The 26,977-nt window shown below is 34.6% G+C and overlaps 1 protein-coding gene across 2 annotated transcripts in view; it reads right to left on the reverse strand.

Moving 5' to 3' along the window:
• Positions 1-26,135, reverse strand: part of SPATA6 (spermatogenesis associated 6) — a 129,338-nt gene extending 103,203 nt beyond the window's left edge. For both annotated transcript variants that reach the window (XM_079131065.1, XM_079131064.1), the window contains exons 1-3: positions 25,883-26,135; positions 8,051-8,188; positions 7,028-7,076 (exon numbers count right to left, since the gene is read on the reverse strand). In XM_079131065.1, coding sequence (XP_078987191.1) covers positions 7,028-7,076; positions 8,051-8,188; positions 25,883-25,933 — 238 coding nt within the window. In that variant the 5' untranslated portion in view covers positions 25,934-26,135. The remainder of the gene's footprint in view (positions 1-7,027; positions 7,077-8,050; positions 8,189-25,882) is intronic.
• Positions 26,136-26,977: the final 842 nt, after the last annotated feature.

A 26,977-nucleotide genomic window follows, 5' to 3' on the forward strand; every position in this document is an offset into this window, starting at 1 on the left:
TTGAAACTAGATGATAAGTACATGAGCTTCATCATTCCATACTATCTACTTTTAGTGCATTTTTAACTTTTCATACTAGGAAAGATTAAGAGAGGAAGAAAGATTGCAAAACAGGAAGTGAGGAATTTAAAATACAGGCTCACAAGAGAGGTTGAGGATAAACACTGATGTGGAAGTTATCAGAGGAAAGGTAATACTTGAAACCAAGTTTTTAGAGCACATAATGTAGGGAGAGAGCAGAAATAAAGTAAAAAGAGACCAATGAAGTGAAGTTGTGGGATAACAATATTTAAATATTTGGCAGAGAAAGATGAATTTGAGAATGATATTGAAAGGTGGAATATCAGAAAGAGAAGATAGTGGATTAGAAGGGTGCACTTCCCAGCAGTTCCTCAGCTCAAGATTTTAAAAGCAAGAAGACTGCTCCTCAGCAAGGTGAGTAACTAAAGGGAATTCACTAAAATTCAATACTGAATAGTAAAAGAAACCATACAGACATAGAAAGTTAGACACTTTGAACATAGTATAAGAAATAGTACAAGCCAGCTTGTCTGGTGGTGGCAGCAGTGGTCATGGGTGCTGAGGGAAAATAGAGTACAGACAGACAAAGAAGAAACTGTGATGAAAAAAACTGCCTTGGGGAAACCTGTGGAACGGAGGGAGGCTGATATTAATGAACGTAGAAATGGTAGAGGAAGTTGTTGAGTGAAAAGCACCCAAAATTGCTGGGCGCACAGGAAGACAGTCCAGTGGGAACCAGGGTGGCTAGTGGTGGGAACCACTGATAAGCAATCATGCAGCAGCAAGCAGAGGCAGGAGATTGGAAAGTCATAAAGGAAGCTGCCTGGCTGATCCAGCGGCTGCCTATTGTGTGGTCCAGAGTATGACTGAAACAGGTGCGAAGAAAATTGTGCCTAGGGTGATCCAGGTTCCTTTGTTGCTGACGTCCCATTAGAGCTATTTGAAAGACAACAATAATTGGTCAGACAGGAGCATCTGCAGTCCAGGTCTGACCCTGGGTAATTCATATCCACAGCAGCGAATGTGAGATCGGTGGAGGTTTAGACTCTGAACTATAAAAGTAGAATTTATAGGAGGCCTCTGAGATCCAGGCATCCAGCAGAGGTTAGCATCTCCCCAGCAACAGGAGTGTGGATTAAATCTCAAATGCCCATCAACAGAGTTTCAAAGTTCAGCCAAGACTAACTCCCAACTACAGAATTTCCATGTAGAACTCTGCACCAGTTCCGAGATTGGAGTACACCACTTGCCAGCACTCCCCAGTCCACCCCACCCTGCACTGGGAGATGGGAAACTGAGATCTGCTGTGGCTTTGGCTCCTAGCTATAACAGTTGGCAGCTTGATGAGGAACACCTCAAGATATTGGACTTAACAACCCCCAGCCCTTGACCCTGGGATACAGAGCCCAAAAATAATACAAAGAATGAAAATTCATCCTTAACAAAAGTTTTGTCCACTTCAACAGAAACAAGCCTTAAATGTCTCATTAAAGTTTTGATTTTTCCTAGTCACTCCCCATTTTTTATTTTTTAATTTAATTTTTTGAGTTTTTTATTTCAGTTTATTTTATCTTTTATTTTTTATTTTTTTCATTCTGCACGATTGAGTATGTTAGTGTGCCTGGGTGAGGGTGTTATCCCAGCATGGACAGGTTTGAAAAAATATATATTTTTTCATGTAATTTAATTTTAATTTTAATTGATTCTTCACCATGAATTATTTAGCTGTGGTTTGACTGGGTGGGAGTAAAATTACACATGGGTTTGAATTGTTTTGATCTTATATTTGTTGGTTTGTTTGTACCTTGGATTTTGTTCTTTTTATTGCCACTTCTTCACTCCCTTCCCCCACTAATCACCAAATGCCCTGTTTTCTTTTCCTCTTTATTACATTTCATTATTTTTTTTTACTCCTCCTTCTTTCTAGCTAAAATCTCTGCCTATCTCCTGCTATTCTGCTATTCACTTTGTAAATATCTCACTTTCTCTTGCCTCCCTACCCTATATTCTCTTTACTTAGGAAACTGTAATTACACTATCTGAATAGTTTATGTAATACACACCCTATTCGTGTTGTTGTAATTATTAGGATAACATAGTAAATGCCTGCTGTCAAGTGTCTGATCAAGTTCACGGCTATTTATTGTTGGTACTGATGTAAAATGCTAACTGCACCATTCCTATATAGGTAGTAATTAGTGACACACATGTCAAAATAGACACCAGAGACTTATTATTTTAAGGCTGTATATCTGTTACTAACATTATTGCTATTTTGGTTCCCCCCTTCTCTAAGAAGGGCTGGAAAGTGGGACACTTCGAGTTCAACAGAGTAGAGATCCTCCTGCTGAGTAATACACACGACTCAACTGAGTACCAGCAAACTTCACTCCACACAGGATCTAGCACTGCTTGAGCTTCAAGAATGCTTTAACATATTCAAAACGGAAGAAAAAAACCCAAAACCAATAGCCAGAACCCAAAGAGGAACAACAAGAGAAGGACTTAAGGCACCACTTCATACTATCATTCTAGATAGGATGATCTTGTCACATTAAAAAGAGAGAGAAGTTTGGGGTGGGCAGATAACTACATTCAAAAGGACACCTGTATATAAAAGGGAGAGGAAGCCATCTCAATTGATGCACAAGATCACATGAAGAAACAGGCAAATGAATCTCCCCCCAAAAATCAAAATCTCCCAACAGAACCCACAGATAAGGAAGGGGATAAAATTCCAGATAAAGACTATAAAAATATTAAACAAACTAAAAGAAAATGTAAGGAATGGATTAAGAGAACAAATACAGGAGCTCAAACAATAAAGAGAAAGGATATTGAAAATAAACCAATCAAAACCTAATGGAAATAAAAGAAACAATGAATCAAATAAAAAATTCACTGTAAAACATCACCCACTAATTAGATTGCACAGAAAATAGAACTTCATGTCTTAAAGACAGGATATGTAATCTTGAATACGCAGTATGCAATAAATGAAAAAAAAAAAAAAGACCATGATTAAATATACAAGATCTCTGGGACAACATAAAGAGGTCAAAACTGTGAGTCATTGGAATAGAAAAAAAAAAAAAAAAAATGGAGTTACAGGATAAAGGCATTAAGAACATCTTCAATGAGATAGCAGCAGAAAACATTCCCCACCTGAGAAAAGAGATAGACATTCACATACAAGGGGCATACATGACCACAAATAGAGAAGATCAAAGAATGTCTCCAAGACACATCATAATCAAAATGCCTAACATGGAAAATAAGGAAAGAATACTGAAAGCTGAAAAAAGAAAAATGCCAGATCCCATTTAAAGGCAAGCCAGTAAGGCTCACTTCCGACTTCTCAGATCTGACCCTAAAATCAAGGAGGGCTTGGCATGAGATATTCCAAGTTCTAAAAGAAAACAATTGCAGATAAGATTACTATATATAGTAAACCTCTCTTTAAGAATTTATGTATAAATAAAATTATTCCATGAAGAGGTTAAACTAAAAAAATTAATGACAATTAGGTCACCACTATAAAGAATACTTAAAGATGTACTTCATACAAAGAAACCCAAAAACAAACTTCAAAGCTGCCAAATACATGAAGATAAACAGAAAAGGAATCAACTCAATGAAAATCAAGACAGAATTCAATATAGCAAACAAACCAAAAAAGCAGGAAATAACATACAGCTATCCATGATAATGCTGAATGTAAATGGTCTCAATTCCCCAATTAAAAGACCTAAATTGGCAGAACGGGTTAACAAACAAGATCCAGTTATATGCTATTTACAAGAAACTCATCTCACAGGCAAATATACCCACAGGTTGATAGGAAAAGGATGGGAAAAAAAATATCCCATGCAAATAGAGTCTGAAAACAAGAAAGAGTAGCTACTCTCATATCTGACAAAGTAGATTTCATGCAAAAATTAATCAGAAGAAACAAAGAAGGCCACTACATACAGGTAAAGGGAACAATATAACCGGAAGATATAATGATAGCAAACATGTATGCCCCAAATAACTGTGCATCTAATTACATTTAAAAAAATATTTCTTGAAATTAAATCCCCGATAAACCCCAATGAAGTATGATTTCAACATACCCTTATCAATAATAGATCATCCAGACATTGACAAAGTATTTCATCCAAAAACAACTGATTTGTTTAATTCTCAGCAGGTCGTGCAACCTTTTCTAAAATAGACCATATGCTAGGTCACAATGTAAGTCTTAGCAAATACAAAAAAATTATATGGTGCATAGATGCCTCCTATCTGATCATAATGGAATGACATTAGAAATCAATAGCAAGAAAAATAATAGAAACCACATAAACACATTGAGATTGAACAATATTCTTAAATGGGGAATGGATCATAGAAGAAATGAGAGGAAAAAGCAAGAAAGTCTTAGAAACAAATGAGAACAGATATGACATCAAAATCTCTGGCAGAATATAAAGTCAGTTCTAAGAAGAAAATTTATAGCATTGAGTGCTTACATAAAAAAAAAAAATAGATTCCAAATAAATCTAAAGCTAGACCTCAAGAGCTTAGAAAAAGAAGAAAAAAACTAATTCCCAAATCAGTAAAAGACAGGAAATAATTAATATCAGAGCCAAAGTTAATGAAATTGAGAATAAAAATTACGAAGGATCAATAAAACAAATAACCATTTCTTCCAAAATATTGATAAACCCTTAGTAAAACTAACCAAACTAGAAGACCCAAATCAATAAAACTAGAAATGAAAAAGGAGATTTCACCATACAGCATTTCTAAACTCCAGAAGACCACTAGAAACTATTTTGAAAATTTGTAATCCAATAAACTAGAAAATATAGAAGACATCGATTAACCTCTAGACACATATGACCTGCCCAAATTGAACCAGGAAGATACAGAAAATCTAAACAAATCAATATCAAGTAACAAAGTTAAAATAGCAATTAAAAACCTTCCAACAAAAAAGTCTATTGACCAGATGGACTCTCAAATGAGTTTTAGCAGACGTGTAAGAAGAATTAACACCAGTCTTCTCAAGCTATTCCATGAAACTAAAAGTGAAGGAACACTCCTAAGTGCATTCTATGAAGCCAGTACCTTGACAGGAAAACCAGACAAAGGCACATCAAGGAAAGAAAACTACAGACCAATATCCCTGTTAAACAAAAATGAAAATATTCTTAATAAAATATTGTCAAACCACATCAATAATAATATACCATGATCAAGTAGGTTTCATCTCAGGGATGAAACATATACAAATCAATAAATGTAATACACATCAGTAGAATTAAGAACAAGAATCACATGATCATCTCAACAGTTGTAGAAAAGGCCTTTGATAAATCCAGTATCCAATCATGTAAAAACCCTGGAGAAACTAGGAAGAGAAGGAATTTACCTCAACATTATAAAGGCTATTTATGGCAAACCCAAAGCCAATATTGTACTGAATGAAGAAAAACTAAAAGCATTTACTCTAAAATAAGGAACAAGAGAAGTATATCCACTCTCACAACTCCTATTCAATATAGTTCTTGAAACTCTAGCCAAAGTAATCAGGCAAGAGAAGGAAATTAAAGGGACATAAATAGACAAAGGAGAAGTCAAATTATCTATTTGCTAATGACATGATCCTATTCTAGAAGATCTAAAACCTCTACCACAAGACTTCTAGAGCTAATAAATAATTCAGCAAAGCAGCAGGATACAAGCTCAGCATTCACAAATCAATAGCTTTCTGTACTCCAACAATGATTGAGATGAGGGGGAAAACAAATCAGGAAAACTATTACATCGTAATAACCTCAGAAAAAACCTTGAGAATTAATCAAATTAAGGAGGTGAAAGATCTCTATAATGAAAATTGTAACACTGAAGAAAGAAATTGAAGAAGACCTTAGAAGATGGAACCTCTCATGTTCTCATTTTTTTTCCAAGTCATCTAGTATCCCAACTAATGAGCATAATGTCCAGGAAAAATTAAAATTTCACTCACTGGCCCTAGACTATTACCTAGCGAGTGTGACACAGTGGAAAATACAAAACCAAGTGCTATAAATGGCTATAAAATAACAAATAAAACACTGGCACATGCCAAAAAGAGTTCTCTGGAGAAGAGTTGCTGAACTAAAAGTTCCATGAAAACAGACAATAGGTTGACCTGTTTTCTCCACAGATACTCAGATTCTAGCATGGTGCCAGATTCCATATTTCTGCACTGTTGGAGTTCAATGGGGCAGGAAGGGAAGAAAGTATGAAGAAGATAGCTGATGATGGGGATGCCCAATATGGTTGGCCTTTTGAGCCACAGTTACATGTTTAACCAATCTGCTTATTTCAGAATTCCATCTAAATATAAGGAAAATAACCGTATTTCCTTTCATATAGAGTTTGAGTAACTCTTTCCAAAGTGTACACTTCTACAGTGCTACTTTCACAAATAGATCTTTTCGTAGTTGATTCCTAGTACTATGAAAGATTTACTGTTATCCTCAGCCTTAAAAAAAATCTCCTGCTAATAATTTATTTATATAATGAATATAATACAAAATTAAAAGACATATGTATTTTAAGTTACCATTACTTTTATCCTCTATTATTTACTCCCTTAATTTGTAATTCACTGAGATTACAGACAGATTTGTTTGCAGGGCAAAGACTCAACTAATATAAATTTCTATCCTTAGATCACAAACATTCCATACCATCTTGTCCAGTAGAAGGTTTAAATAATTCTTTCTTTGTTTTTCATAGGCAAAAACAGGAAGAGGAATAATTCTTAGATTCACTACATTAAACTTTTTTTTTATCAGCAGGTGTAACATGAAATTCTAAAAAGTATTAAAAAAGTCAGCTCAAGATTTTTGAAATTCTGTTATACCTTTTCAAATTTTTACTTAGCCCAGGATTAAAAAAAAAAAAAAAACATAAGAATGATACTTTCTAAAATGTCTAAGAATAAAGAATTTAAAAGTCAAAAACTTACACTCAAGCTGTGCAACCACATCTCCAGGGTCTACTGCTTCAGGGAACACCTGGAGTGGGAGGGACATAACGGGAAGCAGGAAGGGGAAGAAGAAGTGAAAGGAAGTTATATATAAGAATGTTTTTGATTTTTCCCTCCTATTCTCAAAACATTCCTTTCTCAAGAAATGTTTGACATTCATGGTAACTGTCCATTCCTCTCTGCTTTCCATGTCTATTATGATTTTATAAATCAACAAATTTTATAGATCGCTCTGACTCGGTCTCCAACAGCATCTGTTGGTACTCTTCCCCTTATGTTACCATGATCAGATCTGCCTTCCTGGTGCTCCTCCACCTCAGCAAGTGTATACGCAATAGGAAAGGAAGCCTTTAAATTTATGATTCCATTACCTAGCATGCTTTCCCCCTGGACCTTCAAATAACTGACCTGATGTCATAACTCAGGCTCAAGTTAAATGTTATTGTTTTCTTTGACCACCCTTTAAAATATATAACCCCTCTAATCCCCTCACCTTATATTTATTCTCTTATTAAGTTCCAAAAGGGGAGGACTTTGCCTTGTTTACCAAGGGTCTCCAGTGGCTTACACAGTTTATGGAAAAGAGCAGATACCAGGTAATGGAGAGAGGGAAGTAGGGAAGATGAAAGGAAGACAGACCAATGGGAGCCAGAAATAGTGGCACATGCCTATATTCCTAGCTATTCAAAAGGTTGAGGCAGCTGGATTACAAGTTCAAAGCCTACCTGGTTAAGCTAGAAAAATCCTGTCTCAAAACATAAAAAGGGCTAGAAATGTAACTCAGTAGTAGAGTACCCCTAGGCTCAATACCTAGCACTACCAAAATAAAAGATAAAAGAAAGAATTGCAATTGGTAATAATGAATCAAAAGAAATATTTAAATCACAGCTGTCATTCTGAATCAAATCAAAGCATATAGTTAGCAATAATACTTTGTTGTGGACTTTTATTCAAAAATTGGAACCACTTCTTTTTCTTACTTGATCTGATATTTGAACTCACCTTTTCAAACACCATTCTGGCATTGAAGACCAGTGGGAAAGTGGCTGGGACACATTGTGTCTTTTTGTATTGGCCAAACACACAGATGCTAAGATAGATGTCCTCCTTGTCTTTCAGCACCACTCCTGGACAAGTTACCTGAAAGAAATTAGATAAATGGATATGTAAATTATAAATTCTGTGACCTATTCTCTAAATGCCTTATCAGCTATTACATAGAAAAAGTGGTCTGGTAACCTAATAAAAGTACTCACAAGTAAAGAGAGAGAAAATCTAATAATATTTACTGACCAAATGAAATTAAATGCCTTTCTATTTTCCATTACTGAGAAATCTATGATTTTCCATTTGATTATGTATGCCACATTTGAAGCACTGTGTACTGGCTCTTAAGACAGACACTAATAGTTTTAAAAAGCAAGCCTTAGGCTCCCACTTTATATTGAATGCTGACATAAAGTTATTGAGCATCATTTAATCACAAAGAATTAACACTCAGCAAAAATGAAACATACTAGAGGATAAAAAAAAAATGCTGACAAAAAGCACAAACTGATCTTTATCACCCTAAATAGCAGTCCAGAGATACTCTTATCGAAAACATTATACTTTCAAAGCTAAAGTTTCTAGCTCAATGAGGCATTTTTAAAGATTAAATTGCATTTAATTATATTCATTATAATTTACAGAAAGTATTAGGCAGAAAATGTTGAGTTTCTAAATAATAGATATCACAGTCTATCCAGTCCCTGCGATACTCTATTGCTAGTGATCAACCATACTCTTAATAGGATGTCAAAGGCCCCCACAATCTTTCATTGCTTACATAATACAACAAGTAACATAACATAAGGAGTGGAAACTTCTTACTACTCCATTCCATTTCCTCCTCATTTACTCCTACTACCCACCCAGGAACATATCTCAATGTCATCTCCCACACAAATTTTCCTTGACTTGCCAGCCACCAATATTCAATGCAATCTATTTGAACTGTTATTGTGAATTTATTATACACATGAAAATGTTTTAAATTCTAATTCGCCTTTGAAATTCTCTTAAGGTAAGATTATTACCTATGTCTTTTTAATGAAGTGGGTATGCCTTATTCCTTTTACTTGATTATAAACTCCATGAGGACAGAAATTTTATTTTCTTTCTCATTTGTATCAAAAGAAATGAACCTTCAGTATTAAGATGTTTATAGATTATCTAGTCCAGCTTTAGACATTTTATGTATGAAAACAACAGAAATCCAAGAAAGTTTAAGTGATTTACTAACTAAAAGTCACCAAGTAGATGAGTCATAAGGTTGATACATCCAAAATACTTAGAGCAGAGCCTGACCATATTCATCTATGCTAGCTACTGTTATTATTAGCTTAAAACCCATATCATCTGTCATACTAACACACTCTGTTACACTGAATAAATAATGAAGACTTCATGTTCCCTTGTACACAGCAGTAAAGATTATTTTGGGGGTCAGCTATTTTGTTTCCATTTCTCCCTTACTCTATTTCCTACTTTTGTCCTAATTTATTCACAAGTGATCACTAAAATTAAGGTTTTCAGAAAATATTCTGCAACATCATTTCCTACTCTACCTCATTAAAATCAAGATTGTCATAAAGTCCCTCCAAATCTCTCCTATTCAAAATAGAAGTGACTATCCACTTAGGCCAATAGATGTGGACAGCCCAATTTGAGATGGATTATAGGTTTAAAATATATACTGGGTTTTTAAGACTTAGTACAAAACATATGTAAAATGCCTCAATAAATTTTATTTTAGTTACATGTTGAAAAAATAATATTATAATGTATTGGTATACATAAAACATACTATTAACATTAATTTTAACTGCTACTTTCAATATTTTAATGCAGTCACTAAAACTTTTAAAAGTAGATCCTTGGCTTGAATTTGAGTTTCATGTTGTATTTCTATTGTATAGCACTGCTGTAATTGTGCTGACTGGAACTGTTAAGTCTCTTTCCAATTTGTAACAAATGCAAGGAGGCATGACTTCTTTTCTCAAGTACAATGCTACAAATTCTGCCATTTTTAAAAAAACAATATTCGAAAGCTATCCAAAAAGAAAGTAGGAAAAGGGAGATTAACAAAAATCAGATGGGACAAATATAAAATAATAAGCAATAATTCTCGAAGATTTAAAAGGTCATAAACATGTTCATGGCTGTACTTATGCTCAGAAATGAGCTGAGAAAGCTGTAATCTCTCATTCTTTGGCTAACCTTGGAGCTCTGGTAAAGTTAGAAATGAACGCTAAAGCCAACTTGCAAACTGCTTGCCAAGGCATAGAAAGTGCACCCCAATATGCACACAGAGATCCTTAGCAAAAGCTAAGAGATATTTATTGTTTCAAATCATTTAAGGAAATAGAAGTCACATCATTAATAGAACATAAGCTAACTGAGCAAAGACTTCAGTAGTCACACATGACTAAGAATACATTCACACAATTCTTTCAGGAAAACAAAAACAAAAAAAAAAAAAGCAACGAGACAATAAACCTGAGGAATGAGAGAGTCTGATTTACAAAATTCTGCACTATATTATTTAAAATGTTCAGTTTTCAACAAAAATTACAATATGCAAAGAAATATAAGGCTTGGCCCACACACAGAAAAAGTAGTCAATGGTAATGTTCCTGAGGAAGCCCAGAATCTGGGTTTATTAAACAAGGATTTTAAATCTATTGTAAACATGTACAAAGGAATAAAGGTAATCTTGACTAAAGAGCAAAAGGAAAGTATCTCAATGCTGTTTCATCAGGTAAGGAATACCAATAGATACTAATTAAATATTTGAAAAGAACCAAATAGTTGAAATCTACCAAACTGAAAGGAAAATTCACTAGAGAAGTTTAAGAACAGTCATGAGCTGTTGGAAGAAAAAATAAACCTAAAAGTGTGTCAGTTATTATTATTGCTTAGATATGGGATGTGTCCCCTCAAAAACTCGTGTGAGACAATGCAAGAATTTTCAGAGGTGAAATGACAAGATTACGAGAGGTATGACCTAATCAGTGGATTAATCCACTAGTAAGGACTGACTGGGTGGTAACCATAGGCAGGTAGGATATAGCTGGAGGAAGCAGATGGGGTCGGGAGAAATTATATTTTGCCTTGGTGGATGGAACTTTCTCTCTACTTCCTGGCTTTCATGTCCTGAGTTGCTTTCTTCTCTCATGATGCTCTGCCTCACTTTGAGCGGAGAGCTATGGAGTTGGGGACCATGGACTGAATCTCTGAAACTGTAAAATAAAACAAATTTTCCCTTTATTTGTTCTTGTCGGGTCTTTTGGTCACAGTGATGAAAAAGCTGACTAAAACAGCTGGTTACCCAGACTGAGGAACAAAAAAGAAGAATAAAAAAAAATGAACAGTCTCAGAGACCTGTGAACATCATCAAGCACAGCACAATAAATAGAGTGGGAATCCCGAATGGAGAGCAGAAAGGGCCAAAAAGAATATTGCAGGAAATAATAGATGAAAACTCCTAAAGTTTAAAGAAAAACAATCAACACATCCAATAAGATCAAAGAACCCCATGTTACACACATAATCAAATTTTCAACAGAACATAGTCAAAAGAATTCCCAAGAACAGAGAGTTTCAAAGCAAAAAGAGAAAAGTGATTTATCAGGTTCCATAAATGCTTAATAAGAATGAACATGACACCAGACAGATGTGTGATGACTTATTTAAAGGAAGAAAAATTTTAAGCAATAATATCCAAAACAATGTATTCAAAAAGGAAGGACAATTAAGAGAGTCTCAGATAAACCACAACTGAAATAATTTACCACTAGCAGAACTTCCCTAAAGTGAATATTAAAGAAAGTTCCTCAGGTGAAAATGAAAGGATTCTAGATAGCACCTCATAACCACATGAAAAAATAAGGAGCACCAGAAACCATAAAGGGTAATATAAAAAGTAAATAAATATATTTTCTCTAACTTCTCTTATGTAAAGGATACTTGCATAAAGCAACAATTATTATACTATGCTGATAGGCTTAATATGTACAAAGATACAATTTGTGAATAATATGAAGATGGTGAGGGAGGACAGAATAAAACAGAAGCATTTCAAAAGTGTGCTACTGAAATTAAATTGGTATTAATCCATACTCTTATTATAAATTAAGATGCTAACTGTAAACATCAGAACATTAAAATAATAAAAAAGAAAGAAAAAATTAAAAATGGCAAATAGAAAAATAAGCCACTAATGGAGGAATGAAGAAATAAAAAAGATTCATAGAAAAATGGTAAAATGATAGAATTAAATCTATCTTTATGAATAATATTAAAGGGTAAGTTAATTAAATACTCTAATCAAAAGATAGAGGCAAACTTCATATTATCCAGCTGGGTGATTTTTCTTTTTTACATATTAATAAAATGTATGTCTTTTCAAAAAAACTACTGTCTGATTCCATGCTGCTATATGAAACACACCTCAGATTCAAAGATGCAAATGGGTTCATAGTAAAAACACAGGGGAAATGTAGTACACAAACTTTAACTGAATTAAGCTCCAGCAATTACTAATATCAGACAAAATAGACATTAAAACAAAGATTGTTATTAGAGACGAAGAAAGACAGCTTATGATTATTTAACAATTAGAAGCACATGTAAGACATATATGAAGATGACATAATGGTTATAAACATACATGCACTAACAGAGCCCCCAAAACACAAGAGAAAAAAATAGACAAGTGTCTCTACAAACAAATGGCCAATAAGCACATGAAAATATGTTCACTCAATTAACATTATTTGTCATTAGAAAAATACAAATCAAAACCATAATGAGATATTGCTTCCTACCCAGTATGATGACTAAAATAAAAATAAAAACAAAAAACAAGATATGGGGATTCTCATACATTGCTGATAAAAACAAAATGGTATAGCCACTATGGCAAAATGTTTGACAGTCCCTCAAAAAAATTAAACAAGATTACCATAAAATTCAGCAATTCCACTTCAACGTATGTCCCAAATAGTACTGAAAGCACAGATCAACACTAAAAGGTATTTACAGGTATGGCAGCATTATTCACAATATCCAAAAAGTAAATAGAACCCAACTGTTCATCAACTGATGAATGGATAAGCAAAATGTGGTATATCCACACAATGGAATATTATTTAGCTATAAAAAAGAAAAAGAGAACTGATGCATGCCACAACATGGATAAATCTTAAAAATTGTGTGCTAAGTAAAAGATGTCAGACAGAAAAAACTGTATATTATGTGATTCTATTTATAAAAATATCCAGAATAGTCAAATCCTTGAAATAAAATAAAAACAAGATCAGTGGGATTCAGAAGGGACAGACGGGAAGGGGAAAATGAGAAAGTTAATGGACACAGAATTTCCTTATTTGGAGATGAAAAGTTGTGAAATTAGTAGCAATTATTGCAAAACTTTGAAAATATAATAAAATTTACTGAATTGTACACTTTATTACATGCCATTTGAATTATATCTCAAATAAAAAAGGTAAGACTAAATAAAAAGTAAAAGGATGAAAAAGATATACTATAAAATCACTAATCATAAAATAGCTGAAGAGGACCATCAGATATAAAGTAGATATCAGAAAGGGAAAGGTTACCAAGCAGAAAGTGGAACATTTCTGACTGGATTAAAAATTTGATTTATAACACGAAACAAAATGAATTCTATAAGCACCTAATTACAAAGTATTAAAGTAAATGAAGCAAAAAATTACACAATTAAATTTAAGTACTTCTTGCTCAGTAATTGATAAACTAAGCAGTCAAACAATCATTAAAGATATAGAAGATATAAACAACAACATTCAGTAATTTGCCCTAATTGACATTTACAATACTTCATGCAACAGAAGGCTACATATTTTTTTTCCAAGTTCACATGAAAGCACTCACCATGATAGATGATACTGTGGGCCATAAAAAAAAATTTCAATTAACATAAAGGACTAAAACCATGCATCGTATATTCTTTAACAACAATGGAATTAAATTAGAAATCAATAATATCAAAGTATCTGAAAAAATACATAAATATTTAGAAATTAAACAATACAGTACTAAATCACTCAAGGTTCAAAAGAAGAAATTATAAGACAAATTAGAAAATACTTCCAACCACATCAAAATGAAGAGACAAAATATCAATATGATGGGATGTCATTAATTCACTTCTAAAAGGAATATTATAGCATACAATTTTAGAAATTCACTTAAGTTTTTTTTTTTTTTTCCTGCAGGAAGGAACTTGACAAAATATAAGCTACATTCATGACAAAAGTTCACAGGAAACTAGGAACTGAAGGCAATATCTTCAACTGATAAAACATTATCTATGACAAAGCCTAAGTCTGGCGTCAAGCATATTTAATGTTGAAGACTGAATGTTTTCTCCTAATATCAGCATAAGGCTAAGGTCAGCCATTCTCAACACCTCTATTCCACAGTTCCAACAGTATAAGTTCTAGCAGAGAAAAAGGACAAAAGAAAAAGAAGTATTTAGGGGGGAAGGGAAAAAATAACAGAATGAATCAAACAACATTACTCTATGTAAATTAATGATTACACAAATGGTATGCCTTTACGCCATGTACAAACAGAGAAACAACATGTATCCCATTTGTTTACAGTAAAAAAATAAATAAAGAAGTATTTAATTGATAAAAGGCATACCAATTGAAAATGAGGAAGTAAAACTATATTTTCAGACAACATATTTGTTGCCTATTGCAAGTATGCTACTTGAAATAAGAAAGAAGGAAAATGAAGTCACAGGATCATACACAAAATTCAGTTTTACATCAGGCAGAAACACTAAAAAATGTTTTAAATACCAGCAGTAAAAGGATCAAAAATGTGAACTACTTAGGTATAAACTTAACAAAATATGTGTAAAACATGCATACTGAAAACTATGAACATTATTGAAAGAAGATGAAAATCTAAACAAATGGAAATATGTTACAAGTTTATGGATTTAAAAACTAAATATTGTTAACATATCAATTCTTCCAAAATTGATGTTTAGTTTCAATGTGATCACAAACCCTAAGCAAACCTACAAAATTGACTCTATATAAATTCACTTCAAATGAAAATTACTTGTAACAATCTGAAATTTTTCAAAAACAAAAATATTGAAATTAAAACAGGTGAAAAGAAAAAGAATTGGCAGATATTTAAAAAGAAAATAAGAATCTTGGAAAATTAAGTTAATAAAGTTGAAACTCCAGTAAAGGAGATATTTGAATCAATAAATAATTTAATACTGAAGAATTCTTTAAGAACAAGAAGATACAAGAACAAAAGTCTCTCTGTCTCTCTCTCTCTCTCTCTCTCTCTCTCTCTTTCACACACACACACACACACACACACACACAAAGGAAGCCCATAGGAACACAGAGAATAGATAAAAGTTCCAACTCATATCTAATGGCATTGTTAGAAGAAAAGCAAAGACAGAACATCAGGAACACTATTCAAATGTATGATAACCAAGAATTTTTCAGAGCTAAAATCCATAAATTCTCAGATGGAAAATATACACCCAGGCAAAAAAAAAAAAAATGGAAGTAAATCTGTATCTCTATATATCACAGTGTACTGAAATACATCAGAGATAAAGGGAAAATACATTACCACAGTAGATTTAATATATCTCCCCATTACAAACTGGTAGATCATACAAGCAAAACTATTTAATATGAAATAAAAGGTATTTCAGAGTAAATCAGCTTGATGTGAGGGTGACAGAACAAATAATACTATATTTTATTTTCAAGTAAATAGTATTTATAACAATTGGTTAAGTATTCAGAAGCAATGGAAATAAAAATAATATCATGCAGACCTTTTTTGTTACCTGTCATGGTTTTTTACATGTGCTTGTCTGAGATAAGAAAGATTCATCTGGTAAAATATTATTTCTGGGTGCACCTGTGGTGTTTCCAGAAGACTTTAGCATTTGAATTAACAGACTGAGGAAAGATAAGCAGCCCTTACCAATGCGGGCAGGCATCAATCTGTTGTGGGTCAGGACAGAACAAAAAGAGAAAAAAGAGAAATTGTTCTCCTCGAGCTGGGACAGTCATCTTATACCCTTCTGGACTCCAAGACTTATACCACTGGCTCTACTGGTTCTGGACCTTTGGACTCAAACTGAATTATGCCACCAAACTGCCTAGTTCTCCAGGCTGTAGAATGTGTATTATGGGACTACTCGGGCCTCCATAATCAAGTGAGGAAATTTCCATAATAAACTCTCTATATACCCTATTGGTTCTGTTTCTCAGGACCCTAATATACTACCCAAATGCAATTATTAAAATATCACTAAAAGATGGCACGTATATGTCTATATAGGTGTACAGATATCTTTGTAGTATTTGGGAGGTAGAATGGGAGCGCATATATACACACAAACTATGCATGTAGGGACTAACACAAATTCTTAAATAGCTTATGTAGTACAGTAGAAATCACAATCAAAATTATAAACTACAGAAAGCCAAATAATTTTAAAACAATATTATCACTACTTTTGTGGTGCTAATTAAGCAGCACTTGGAAGTAAATCAAGTGCCTTAAAGCAGATATTACAAGGAGTCTAATATGGAGAAATGCAAAGGAATGACAAATACAAAACTCAGAAGAGTGATTAGGCAAAGGGAAGAAAGATTATTTAAGATCATTTTATTAGGGAGAGATATACCGGAGGCTTCACCTTTATCTGTAACGCTTTACTTCCTAAGCTGGTAAGCAGGTACGTGGTTATTCATTATGTTATCTTTTTATAACCTTTTATCTGAAATATTTTAAAAGAAATGATTTAGGGATAAAAATAAATAAAACTTTATAAATAAATACATTATTCAAAAATAAAAATCTCAGGGCTGAGGATATAGCTCAGTTGGTAGAGTGCTTGTCTCCTCCCATACACAAGGTCCTGGGTTTGATCCCCAGCACCAAAAAAAAAAAAAAAAAAAAAAAGAAAGAAAGAAAGAAAGAAAATCTCATCATCTATAAATCCAAACAAAAGACACTAAATTTTTTAAAAAGCCAATTAAATCCAATTAAACAAAGTGAAAGACTAAAAAAGAATTTATCAAAGAAATGGAAATGTTCAAAATCAAAGTGTTTTTTTTTACAGAAAATGAAAGCAATATTTCATTAGATTGAAAATATATTCAAAATAATTCAACACTGAAGATATTTTTTGAAATTTAAAAATAAAGGGTACTATATTAACTCAATTCATGAAAATCCTACAGTCAATACTTTATTATGTTGAACTACATATGAAATTTCAGAGATTTTTTTAAATACAACGTGGTCCATTATCAACAATCCCATACGTTTCTAGTGAAAACTTCAGAAGCATAATTTAAAGTCAGAAAAAAAAAAACCACTAAGATGCCAACTTTTCTCCTTGTTATTAAACATACTATTGAAGACAGTGGACAATGGCATAAGTAAGGACAAAGAAAAGGATTATACAGGAGAAGCTAAAACTATCTATATTTGCAGAGAACATGATTTTCCACATAAAAATCAAGGTAACTATTAGAACTAATGTGAAATGTTAGCAGTGTTGCTGAATCCAAAATTAAAATACAAAATATGCAACAAAGATGCACGAAGATGCAACCAAAATGTTCATGGGAGCACAATTTGTAATATCCCCAAACTGCAAATAATGAAAATATTCATCAACAATAGAATGGATAAATAAATGATGGCATATTCATATAAGGGGATTACAATTACTATTGCTTCACAAAATCACATGTAAACAAAGAAGTTAGATATAAAAGAGTTTATATGAGATAGGTAAATAAAGTGAGCAAGTCAGCTAGATTTCAGTTCAAAGTATACTGTGATAGAAGAAGGACAGGAAGGAAGGTAGGCAGTGTAGCTGAGAAGGAGAAATCCCAACAGGGCAATCTGGGTTGCTGATAGTATTCTAATTATTAGTGTTTATCCACTAAAGATTTGTACACTTCCTGAATATATATGCTACACTTTCATAAAATGTTAACTTAAAAAAAATCAATAGCACACAATAAATATATGTAATTTTGTCAATTTAAATAAATATGCTAATTTTTAAAAATCTACAGCACTCTTTGTCAGCAACAAAAAGAATACAAAACGAAAAAAAGCATTACCAAAATAAAGCAAAAAAAAAAAGTAGAAAAATAAGCTTAAGCTGTAAGATTTTTGAAAAATATACTGCATATAACCGATAGAGGTTTAGTGTCCAAATGCATTCAACAAGAAAAAAAAAAAAAACTCCCACATTTCTTAAGAGCAGAAGATGTGATTTCTGGCTAGTCAAAAGAAAAAGAAATTATTAGAACCAGAGATTGGAGTTATACAGCCACAATAAAAGAAATACCTAAGACACAAGCTAGAAGACCCAAGAGAATCCTCCGCTAGTCTCTTCAGAGGATCTGGACCCTGCTGCCATGTTTACTCTGCACTTCTGACTTCCAGAATTTTAAGAGAATAAATTTATGTGGTTTTAAGACACCAATTTTTCACAGCAGTCCTAGAAAACTAATATGACACCCTAAAATTTCATTTCTAAATCTACTCCTTATGAGCACTGGGTCTCCATTGTAAAAGATCCAAAATACTCCATTTACAACAACTATTTTGTAAACCACCTCTACACATAACCAAAAACTAAACCAACCACCTAATTGAAATTTAAAAAGAAAAATAAAGAAATAATTTATAATAAAATACATATTTCTGCATGTAAATGCTAGGGCAGGACTAAGTTGAAATGTATATTTGTATCTACATAGAATCTATATGAAATCGAGAGTTTCAAATATGGGATGATAGATGTCACAAACTGATAACTCAATATGCAGAACAGACACTGATGCTGTGATTTTAAAAAAAAAAAAAAAAAAAAAAAAAAAAAAAAGTAGTTTTAACAGAGTTCCAAATAAAACAAAGGACAATATTTCCTCAATTTACAGGGCAACTTCTGAAGAATTCACTATATTTTATACCTAAAAGTTAGATTATTATATTATCTAACAACTGTGTAAACAGGTTTCTCATCTACATACAATATCCCTCCCTGTTTTTACTTTCTGTGGTTTCAGTTACCCCTCTTCAATCCTAGTCCAAAAAGATTAAATGGAAATAAGCAACCTATAAGTTTCAAATTGTATGCCATTCTGAGTAACATAATGAAATATCATGGGGTCATGACCCATCCTGCCTGGGATAAGATTCATTCCTTTCTCTACAGTATCCATGCTATGTATACTACCCACTGATCAGTCTCTTAGTATCCATCTTCGTTATCAAATTGACACAAACAGTGCTTATGTTCAAGTAACTTTTATTTTACTTAATAATGACTCCAAAGCTCAAGAGCAGTGATGCTGGCAATTCAAAAGGCCAAAGAAAAGTCACAAAGTGATTTCTTTAAGTGAAAAAGTAAAAAGTTCTTGATGCAATTAAGAACAAAATTGTATGCTAAAGTTGCTAAAATCTACGGTAAGAATGAATCTTCTCTCTGTGAAATTGTGAAGAAGGAAAAAGAAATTTGTTCTAGTTTTGTAGTCACATTTCACACTGCAAAAGTTCCAGACAAAGTCCATCATAAGGGTTTAGTTAACATTGAAAAGACATTTGATTATAGGGTTTGATACTACTGCAATTTCAGGCATCCAAAGGGGTCTTAGACCATTTCTTCTGCCAATAAGGGTAGACTACTGCATTAAGTGGGAAACCAAGTCAGGCAGACAATCACACAATTAATACTAATAAGACTTCCCAAACACTATGACCAACAATGGGGGCCAAAAAATGTCCAAAATGCTCCCTACAGCTCAGTACACACCTTTGAGAACAACTGATACATGGACACTAGGAGATGTGTACAAACACACTCACTGGAACATTGTAAAATAAAAAAGGGGAAAGTACTGGTATTTAAAAGTCCGCCAATAGAGCCAGGTGCAGAGATGAATGCCTATAATCCCAGCAATTTAGGAGGCCGAGGCAGAAGGGTTGCAAGTTAGAGGCTAGACTTGGCACTTAGCAAGAATCAGTCTCAAACTAAAAAAAAAAAAAAAAAAAAAAAAAAAAAAAAAAAAAAGAAAGTCTGGGAATGTACCTCAGTGGCAGAGCACCCCTGGGTTCTAGATCTGCAAGAATCAAATCTCAAAAATAACAAAGACAAAAATAACAAATCTCAAAAATAACAAAGAAAAAGCAAGCTGCAGAAGGAAACATGCAGTAAGAAACTGCTGGTGCAAAAATTTTAAACACAACAATAGGAAAGGTAGTATATAGACACAAATATGTAGTAAAGTACAAAAGCCTGAATGAAGAATGTAAGACTCCAACTTCAGAATACTGGTTACCTTAACTCTAGGAAGGAAGAAAGGAAAATGGGGTCAGAAGGAAGTACAAAAGAGGCCTCAACTATACCTGTAACATTTTATTTCTTAAAAGCAAAAATCTGCACCAAACAAAATGCATCATTGTTAAATGGGGGTAGGCCATAGTATTCAGTATTCATATTTTTCCTGTAAATCCTAAGTATTTTATAATTAGTTTCTAAATCTACATTTCAGGACAATTTGCCACCAACTATAACATGCTTGTGACTGAGACACTGTACAGCATCCTGAGTAAGGATCATAAAGATAAATAAGCGTTCAGAAGAGTAATGACTGAAGAAGACACCTGCCTGTCTGCCTCAATGCTATCATTAATTTGAGTTAGATAATGTGGTGAAGTGAGCATTAAGTACTAAGTAAATAAATAAATAAATAGAATTATATATAACTAATTTCAAACTGATCCTCATATAGCATAGAAAATGGACCAGTTTCATTGCCTAGGTATTGGCATTGAACTTCACCTCTCTTTCTCCCTTCTATTTTTCCAAATAATCTCAGGAACATTGATACCCTAAATAATAAGAATAAGGTAGAGAGATGAAGCAGCAAAAAAGTACTTCTTCCAATAAAAGATAATAATTATATTTCATTAAAAATGTTAAGTGTTGGGAAATGTAAATCTTTTGATGCTGTTAACAAATAAGTTACTTGGCATATCTTATTCTCCAAAGATTCATTGAGAAAAGTAACAGTTTCCTCCCAGCAATATATTTTCTCTCAAATCAGGTGGTACAATATGAGATTACTAATATAATATAGCATCAACAGGAACAAAATAAAACATGTAAGTGAGAGAGTATAGTGGGGTGCTACACTTTGAACAGACAAGTAGAGAAAGAACTTTTAACTTCCAGTTTACAGGAACTGGGGAAAAGTCACATTTCACCACAAAAGAAAAAATCAGGCATTAACACAACATGGGATATTCTATATCTGAGTCTGGTCTCTTCAAAAAATAATGTCCATAAAAGATTTTTAGAAGAATGAATGCTCATAGTAGCTTTATCCATGACAATCACAGCCTGCAAACAACTCAAATACAATGGATAGTATCAAACTTAAAAGCTTCTGCACAACAAAGGAAGCAATCAACTGAGTAAAGAGACAAGCTCTGGAATGGAAAAAGCATTTCCAAATCCTATATCTGATGAAGATTTAATTCCAAAGCACATATGGATCAAAAGAACTCAATAGCAAGAACACAAAAACCTGATTTAAAAACGGGCAAAGGGCCTGAATAGACATTTCTCAAAAAAAGACATACAAATGGCCAACAGGCATATCAGAGGTGCTCCCATCTCTAATCATCAGAGAAATGCAAATCAAAACCACACTAAGATATCACCTCACACATTGGAATGGCTGTTATCAAAAGACAAAAGATAGCATGTGTTGGCAAGAGTGTAGAGAAAAGGAAACCCTTGGATACTACCAGTGGAAATATAAATTAGTATAGCCATTACAAAAAAACCATGGCGGGGGATCTTCAAATAATTAAAAATAGGATCTTGCAATCCCATTTCTCTATACATATTCAAAGGAAATCAAATTATTTCCTTTGAAAGGAAGAGTATAGAAGAGGTATCTGCACTCCCAAGTTCAATGCAGCTTTATTTCCAAGAGCCAAGATGCAGATTCAGCCTTATTTTCCACCCATGGATGAATGGGTTTTTTAAAAAATGTGGTATACACTTTTTGCCTGACACACTATTGAACCTTAAAAAAAGGAGGAGACACTGTCATTTGCAACAACATGCATAAACCTGAAGGACATCATACCAAGTAAAATAAGCCAGGTACAGAAAAACAAATAGTGCATTATTTCACTTATAAGCAGAATCTAAAAAAGTTCAAACTCACAGGAGCATGGAGTAGAATGGTAGTTGTCAGGGTCTGGTAAGTGGGAATGAAGAGATATTGGGGTGCAAAGTTTCTGTTAAGGTGAATAAGTTCAAGGTATATTGTACAACATAGGATTATAGTTAATAATAATGAATTATATACTTTAAAAATCCAAAGAGAACAGATCTTAAGATCTACTTAAGATGATATACAAAAAAGTATGTGAGATGAAAGGTACGTTAATTATCTTTAATCATTTCATAAGGTATACATATGTCAAAAAATCATTTTGTACACTGAATATATTCATTTTTATTTGTCCATTAAAAAAGAATGGGTTAATTTGTACATAGACAAGAGAATATAATTCAAAGGAACAAATCACAGATACACTACAATATAGCGGAATCTCAAAAACATGCTGAGCAAAAGAAGCCAGACACAAAATATTGCATACTACACATTTCAACAAAGTTCAAGTACTGGCAAACTAATCTAGAGTGAAAGAAATTGGAATAGTAGTTCTTTTTGCATGGGGCTTGAGAGAAGCATGAGGGAATTTTGTGGAGTGACGGAAGAGTTCTAAATCTCTATATCTGATGGAAGGAAAATGAGCCAACATCATAGAAATGAAAAAAATATAGAACTGCTTATATTAAAATGGTCTATAAAGACCTAGCAAATTGTCAAATTCAACATGTAAACTCTGATTGGAAATTAGTTTGAAAAAATCCACTATAAAAATCATTTTTGTGATAATTGGGAAAACCTGAATATGGATTAGATATTAGGAAATCATTAATTGTTATATGTGTGATAATGCTGAAGCGTCAAGAAGTGGAATATCATGATGTCAACAATTTGCTGTGAAATTTTCAGCAAAAAATATTTTATTTTTATGCATATGTACAGTTATATCAAACAAATGTACATAGGTCATAGGATATAAGTTATTCATTGAACTATTCTTCCAACTCCAGGTCTGAAAAATTTCACTTAAAAATTTGGGAAGAAAAGAAGGTACCAATGTTCATAGATACAGGTGATCTCCAGGATATATTAAATGAAGGCAAAAAAATCAAGATACATAATAGTTTATATAATACACTGCCTATTGTCTAAGGAAAAGTTAAGAAAAGGGGGGGGGGATATGTGTGTATCTGTTTATACTACAACTAATGACAGTGGTTACCTTTTAGAAGACAGAAGACAGAGATTGAAAGTAAAACTTTTCTGAGTATATCATTTTATAGTTTTGACCTTTATGTCATGTAAATATAAACAAATAAATTGAAAAGGAAAAACTAAATCAAAAGATTTTTAATAAAACCTCTAGTAATATGATTCCTGTTCAATAAAAGTCAAATTAATCAAGCTTGTTTAACTTACATGATTGCTAACAGTCTTGCTGCTTCTGAGCATCAGAGCCATTTTAAAAAGGCTTCTAATGAAAAGAAAACTTGGCATCTTGTTGCAGATCTCTCCCCCAAATAGTTGTGCAACCCTAGACAAATAACAGCCTCAATTTTCTCACCTGTAAAAGGGACTACATGCAATGACTTCAAAGATTTCTTAGAACTATAAAATTCTATAGCTCAAATGTTTATTTTTAAAAATAAGAATATTTTCACTTACATAGTTTTCTTTAGCCTTGATGAATAACAAAGCTCCATTATACATTATTCATTTTCTGCAGTACAACTAACTAATACAGAGAAGTCAAAATAGTGAAATAAATTGTATTTTTTCTGACTCCTCTGGGCAATAGTCAGTTACAACAGAGTTCTTCCTCTTAGAAAGTTTGTATTGGCAAGTGAGTGAAGTGGCAGCTAGCCTGTCAGACAGTTGCATGTCCTGGCTGCTAAACTCCATTGGTTACAAAGTGGGGAAGAAGCAGCCAATAACAAAGTCTACTGAGTTTTACTAACTGCCCAGACCAAGAGGTTTAAGAAGCTTCATGTATTCTTCTGCTAAACTACTTACTTTACAAAAAATTAATGAATAAATAATCATTATAGGATGTAAACATAATGCTAGAGTTTCCAAGTAAAATTGCTGAAAGAAATTTCTGAGTAAAACTGCTGTAGGCTTGAACAGAAACCAAGAGCCCCATAAATTTTCTTCATACTTTGCCCCACCCAAGCTTCCTTTTTAAAGACCTAACAAAAGACCTAAAACAGTTCTGTGACTTCCCTGCAGGATTAAGATCTGTTCTGCAGTAGCCCCATTCAAAGTGAGGAAGGATAGCCAGGAAAGAGGGGGATGCTACAAGCATAGACTAGGAGAAGAGAAAACTTTGCCTGCAGGGCATGAAGGAAGGAACTGCAGATGGGCCCCTGGGGCAGCACCCAGGAAAGTGGTGGTGTATATTTAAGCACCCTCATCTCAATCTCTTCTTGTAGTTATGCTGGGAGATGAAAGGGAAGGCTGTGTAGGGATGAGAGGATTAGGAAGAAGGAAAAGAAATGGAGTTTGGTTCCAAACTGCTTAAAGGTCAGTATCTGCAGAACTAGAGAGTGTGAGGCTCTTGGGGGAATTTCCTCTGAAAAGTAGGCTGGATCTTTGTCGAAAGAGGAAAATAAGAGAATGCAGGGGAAAGAATTTAAAAAACTCTTGCAAAGATCTGCACCATCAAACTGGATGAAGTTTTCTCATAGAATGTGGTGGGCCTAGCCCCTTCACTGGAGGCTTTCTGCCCTCAGCTGGATTTCTACAGGAGGCTGGGGAAAGGGTCCTTTTCAATAAGTCTAGAGATGACTGGGTGGTATTGCAAGTTTGCAGAATGAGGATTTCCCTTCTGAATGCTAACGCGACCTTTTGTAAAATAATTGGAGAGATGAGAAAGGATCCCTCGCAAAGTCGGGAAGAGTCTGGAGGCTCCAGAGGCCTGAAATGATTTCTGAGGAGTTCGGTTTCTCCGGTGAGGCTTAGGAGGACAAAGCAAGACGCTTTGTGCAACAATGCCACATTTCACTAGTTGGATGTAGGGAATCCCCACTTTAAGACTGAGAATAAAGGCCCCATCACTAACTGGAAGCTTGGAAATGTGTCTAAAAGGGTGTGCCTGCAGCAATTTGGGAGGAAATGCCACGCGCACCCCAGACTAGGGGACAAAAGACAGTAATACTTTCTCACTAAGCGAACAGGAGAAGCAGAGAAGAATTTAAAGAGAACAACACCGCCCCAAACTCACTGGAAAGTTGGAGGCAAGAAAGAAACTCTGGAGAGGTCTGGAAATGATTTGAAAGCATAGAAACTGGAAGTTGGGATGAAACAAGCAGAACTGAGGTGGGGGTCGAGGCCTCCGCGTTTTCGGGGTGGGAGGGTGTTCCTCACTTCGAGGTGGTGGAGGACAGAGGTGACACGGGGCATGGCTCCCCAGGGATGACCCGGAGGGTGAAGGGGATTTTGAGGGATTCGCGCTCTCGGAAGTGACGGGAGGGAGGCATCCCGAGTCAGTTGCTGCGGGGGTTGGGGGCTCCGCCGTACTCACAGAGCGGATCTCCAGCGCCAGGGCGCATTGCAGCGCCTTCACCTTCGGCATCCGCGCGCGATCGGGCGGCGGGGAGGGACCCCGGCCACGGGCCCGAATGAGGCGGGGAGACGCGGGGCGGGACGGGGACGGGGAGGAGACAAGGTGGCGGCGGCGGTGGCAGCTGTGGCCCCCAGGCCGGGGCCCGCGGTCCAGCCTGGGTCCCGCCCGAATAGCAGCAGAGCGCGGGGCGCGGACTCGTTGTCATGGCAGCCAGGAGGGCGGGGCCGGAAGAGAGGCCGCCGGGACGCGCGAGGGCCAGCGGCGGGGGGCGGGGCTCGGCTAAAGCCGGACGGGGCGTGGCCGAGAGGAGGAGGGGCTTCCGAAGGGGCGGGGTGGGTGGGGCCGGGCTGTTCTTCTGTGACCTCAAGCTTTGGGCCCAAAGCCAGACCAAAGAGAATAGCTGTACAATGGGACAGTGTGCAGGTCAGGGAGTTGGACTCAGGAGCCCTAAGTTCCAACATGGTGATGGCCACTTGGGCTAGTGGCGACCCTTGTGGCCTCAGTTTCCCCTACTGTAAAATAATAATTATTAGTCCTCCTATTTGAATTTCAGGGTACAATTTACAAAACCAGCATGAAGAAACTGAGGATTAGAGCTTTGCCCAACACAAAGCAGAACTGAGATTGGAACCTGGGGACTCTCAAGTAAAATCCCGGTTGCCTCCCGGAGAAGAAGGACTTGAATCATCATGATCTTCTTCCTGGTCTGCTGTTCTCTGATTCTTTGTTACTTCAATTCACTTTTGATTTAGGGTTTTCTAATTCACCAGTGTATATATATCAGTGCATACTGCTTAAAGTGAAGAGCTAACAATACATCCAGGTGGGAAGGGCCTAGCCACAGTGTATCAAAGATAAAAGAACCTAGAGATTTGTCTAATTCAGTCATATTAAAAATAATTTTATTGCGAAATAAGTTATACATACAGACTTGTATTAAAAATGTTAGTGACGTGAGCAGTATCTGTTCAACTAGCACACGGTTGAGAACTGTAACATTAGCCATGCTTAACAATGTTCTGACTATCCTATCCCTTCCTTGTCCTGAAAGAA

This window comes from Sciurus vulgaris (genome assembly GCF_902686455.1).
Source record: "Sciurus vulgaris genome assembly, chromosome: 1".
NCBI classification, from domain to species: Eukaryota; Metazoa; Chordata; class Mammalia; order Rodentia; family Sciuridae; genus Sciurus; species Sciurus vulgaris.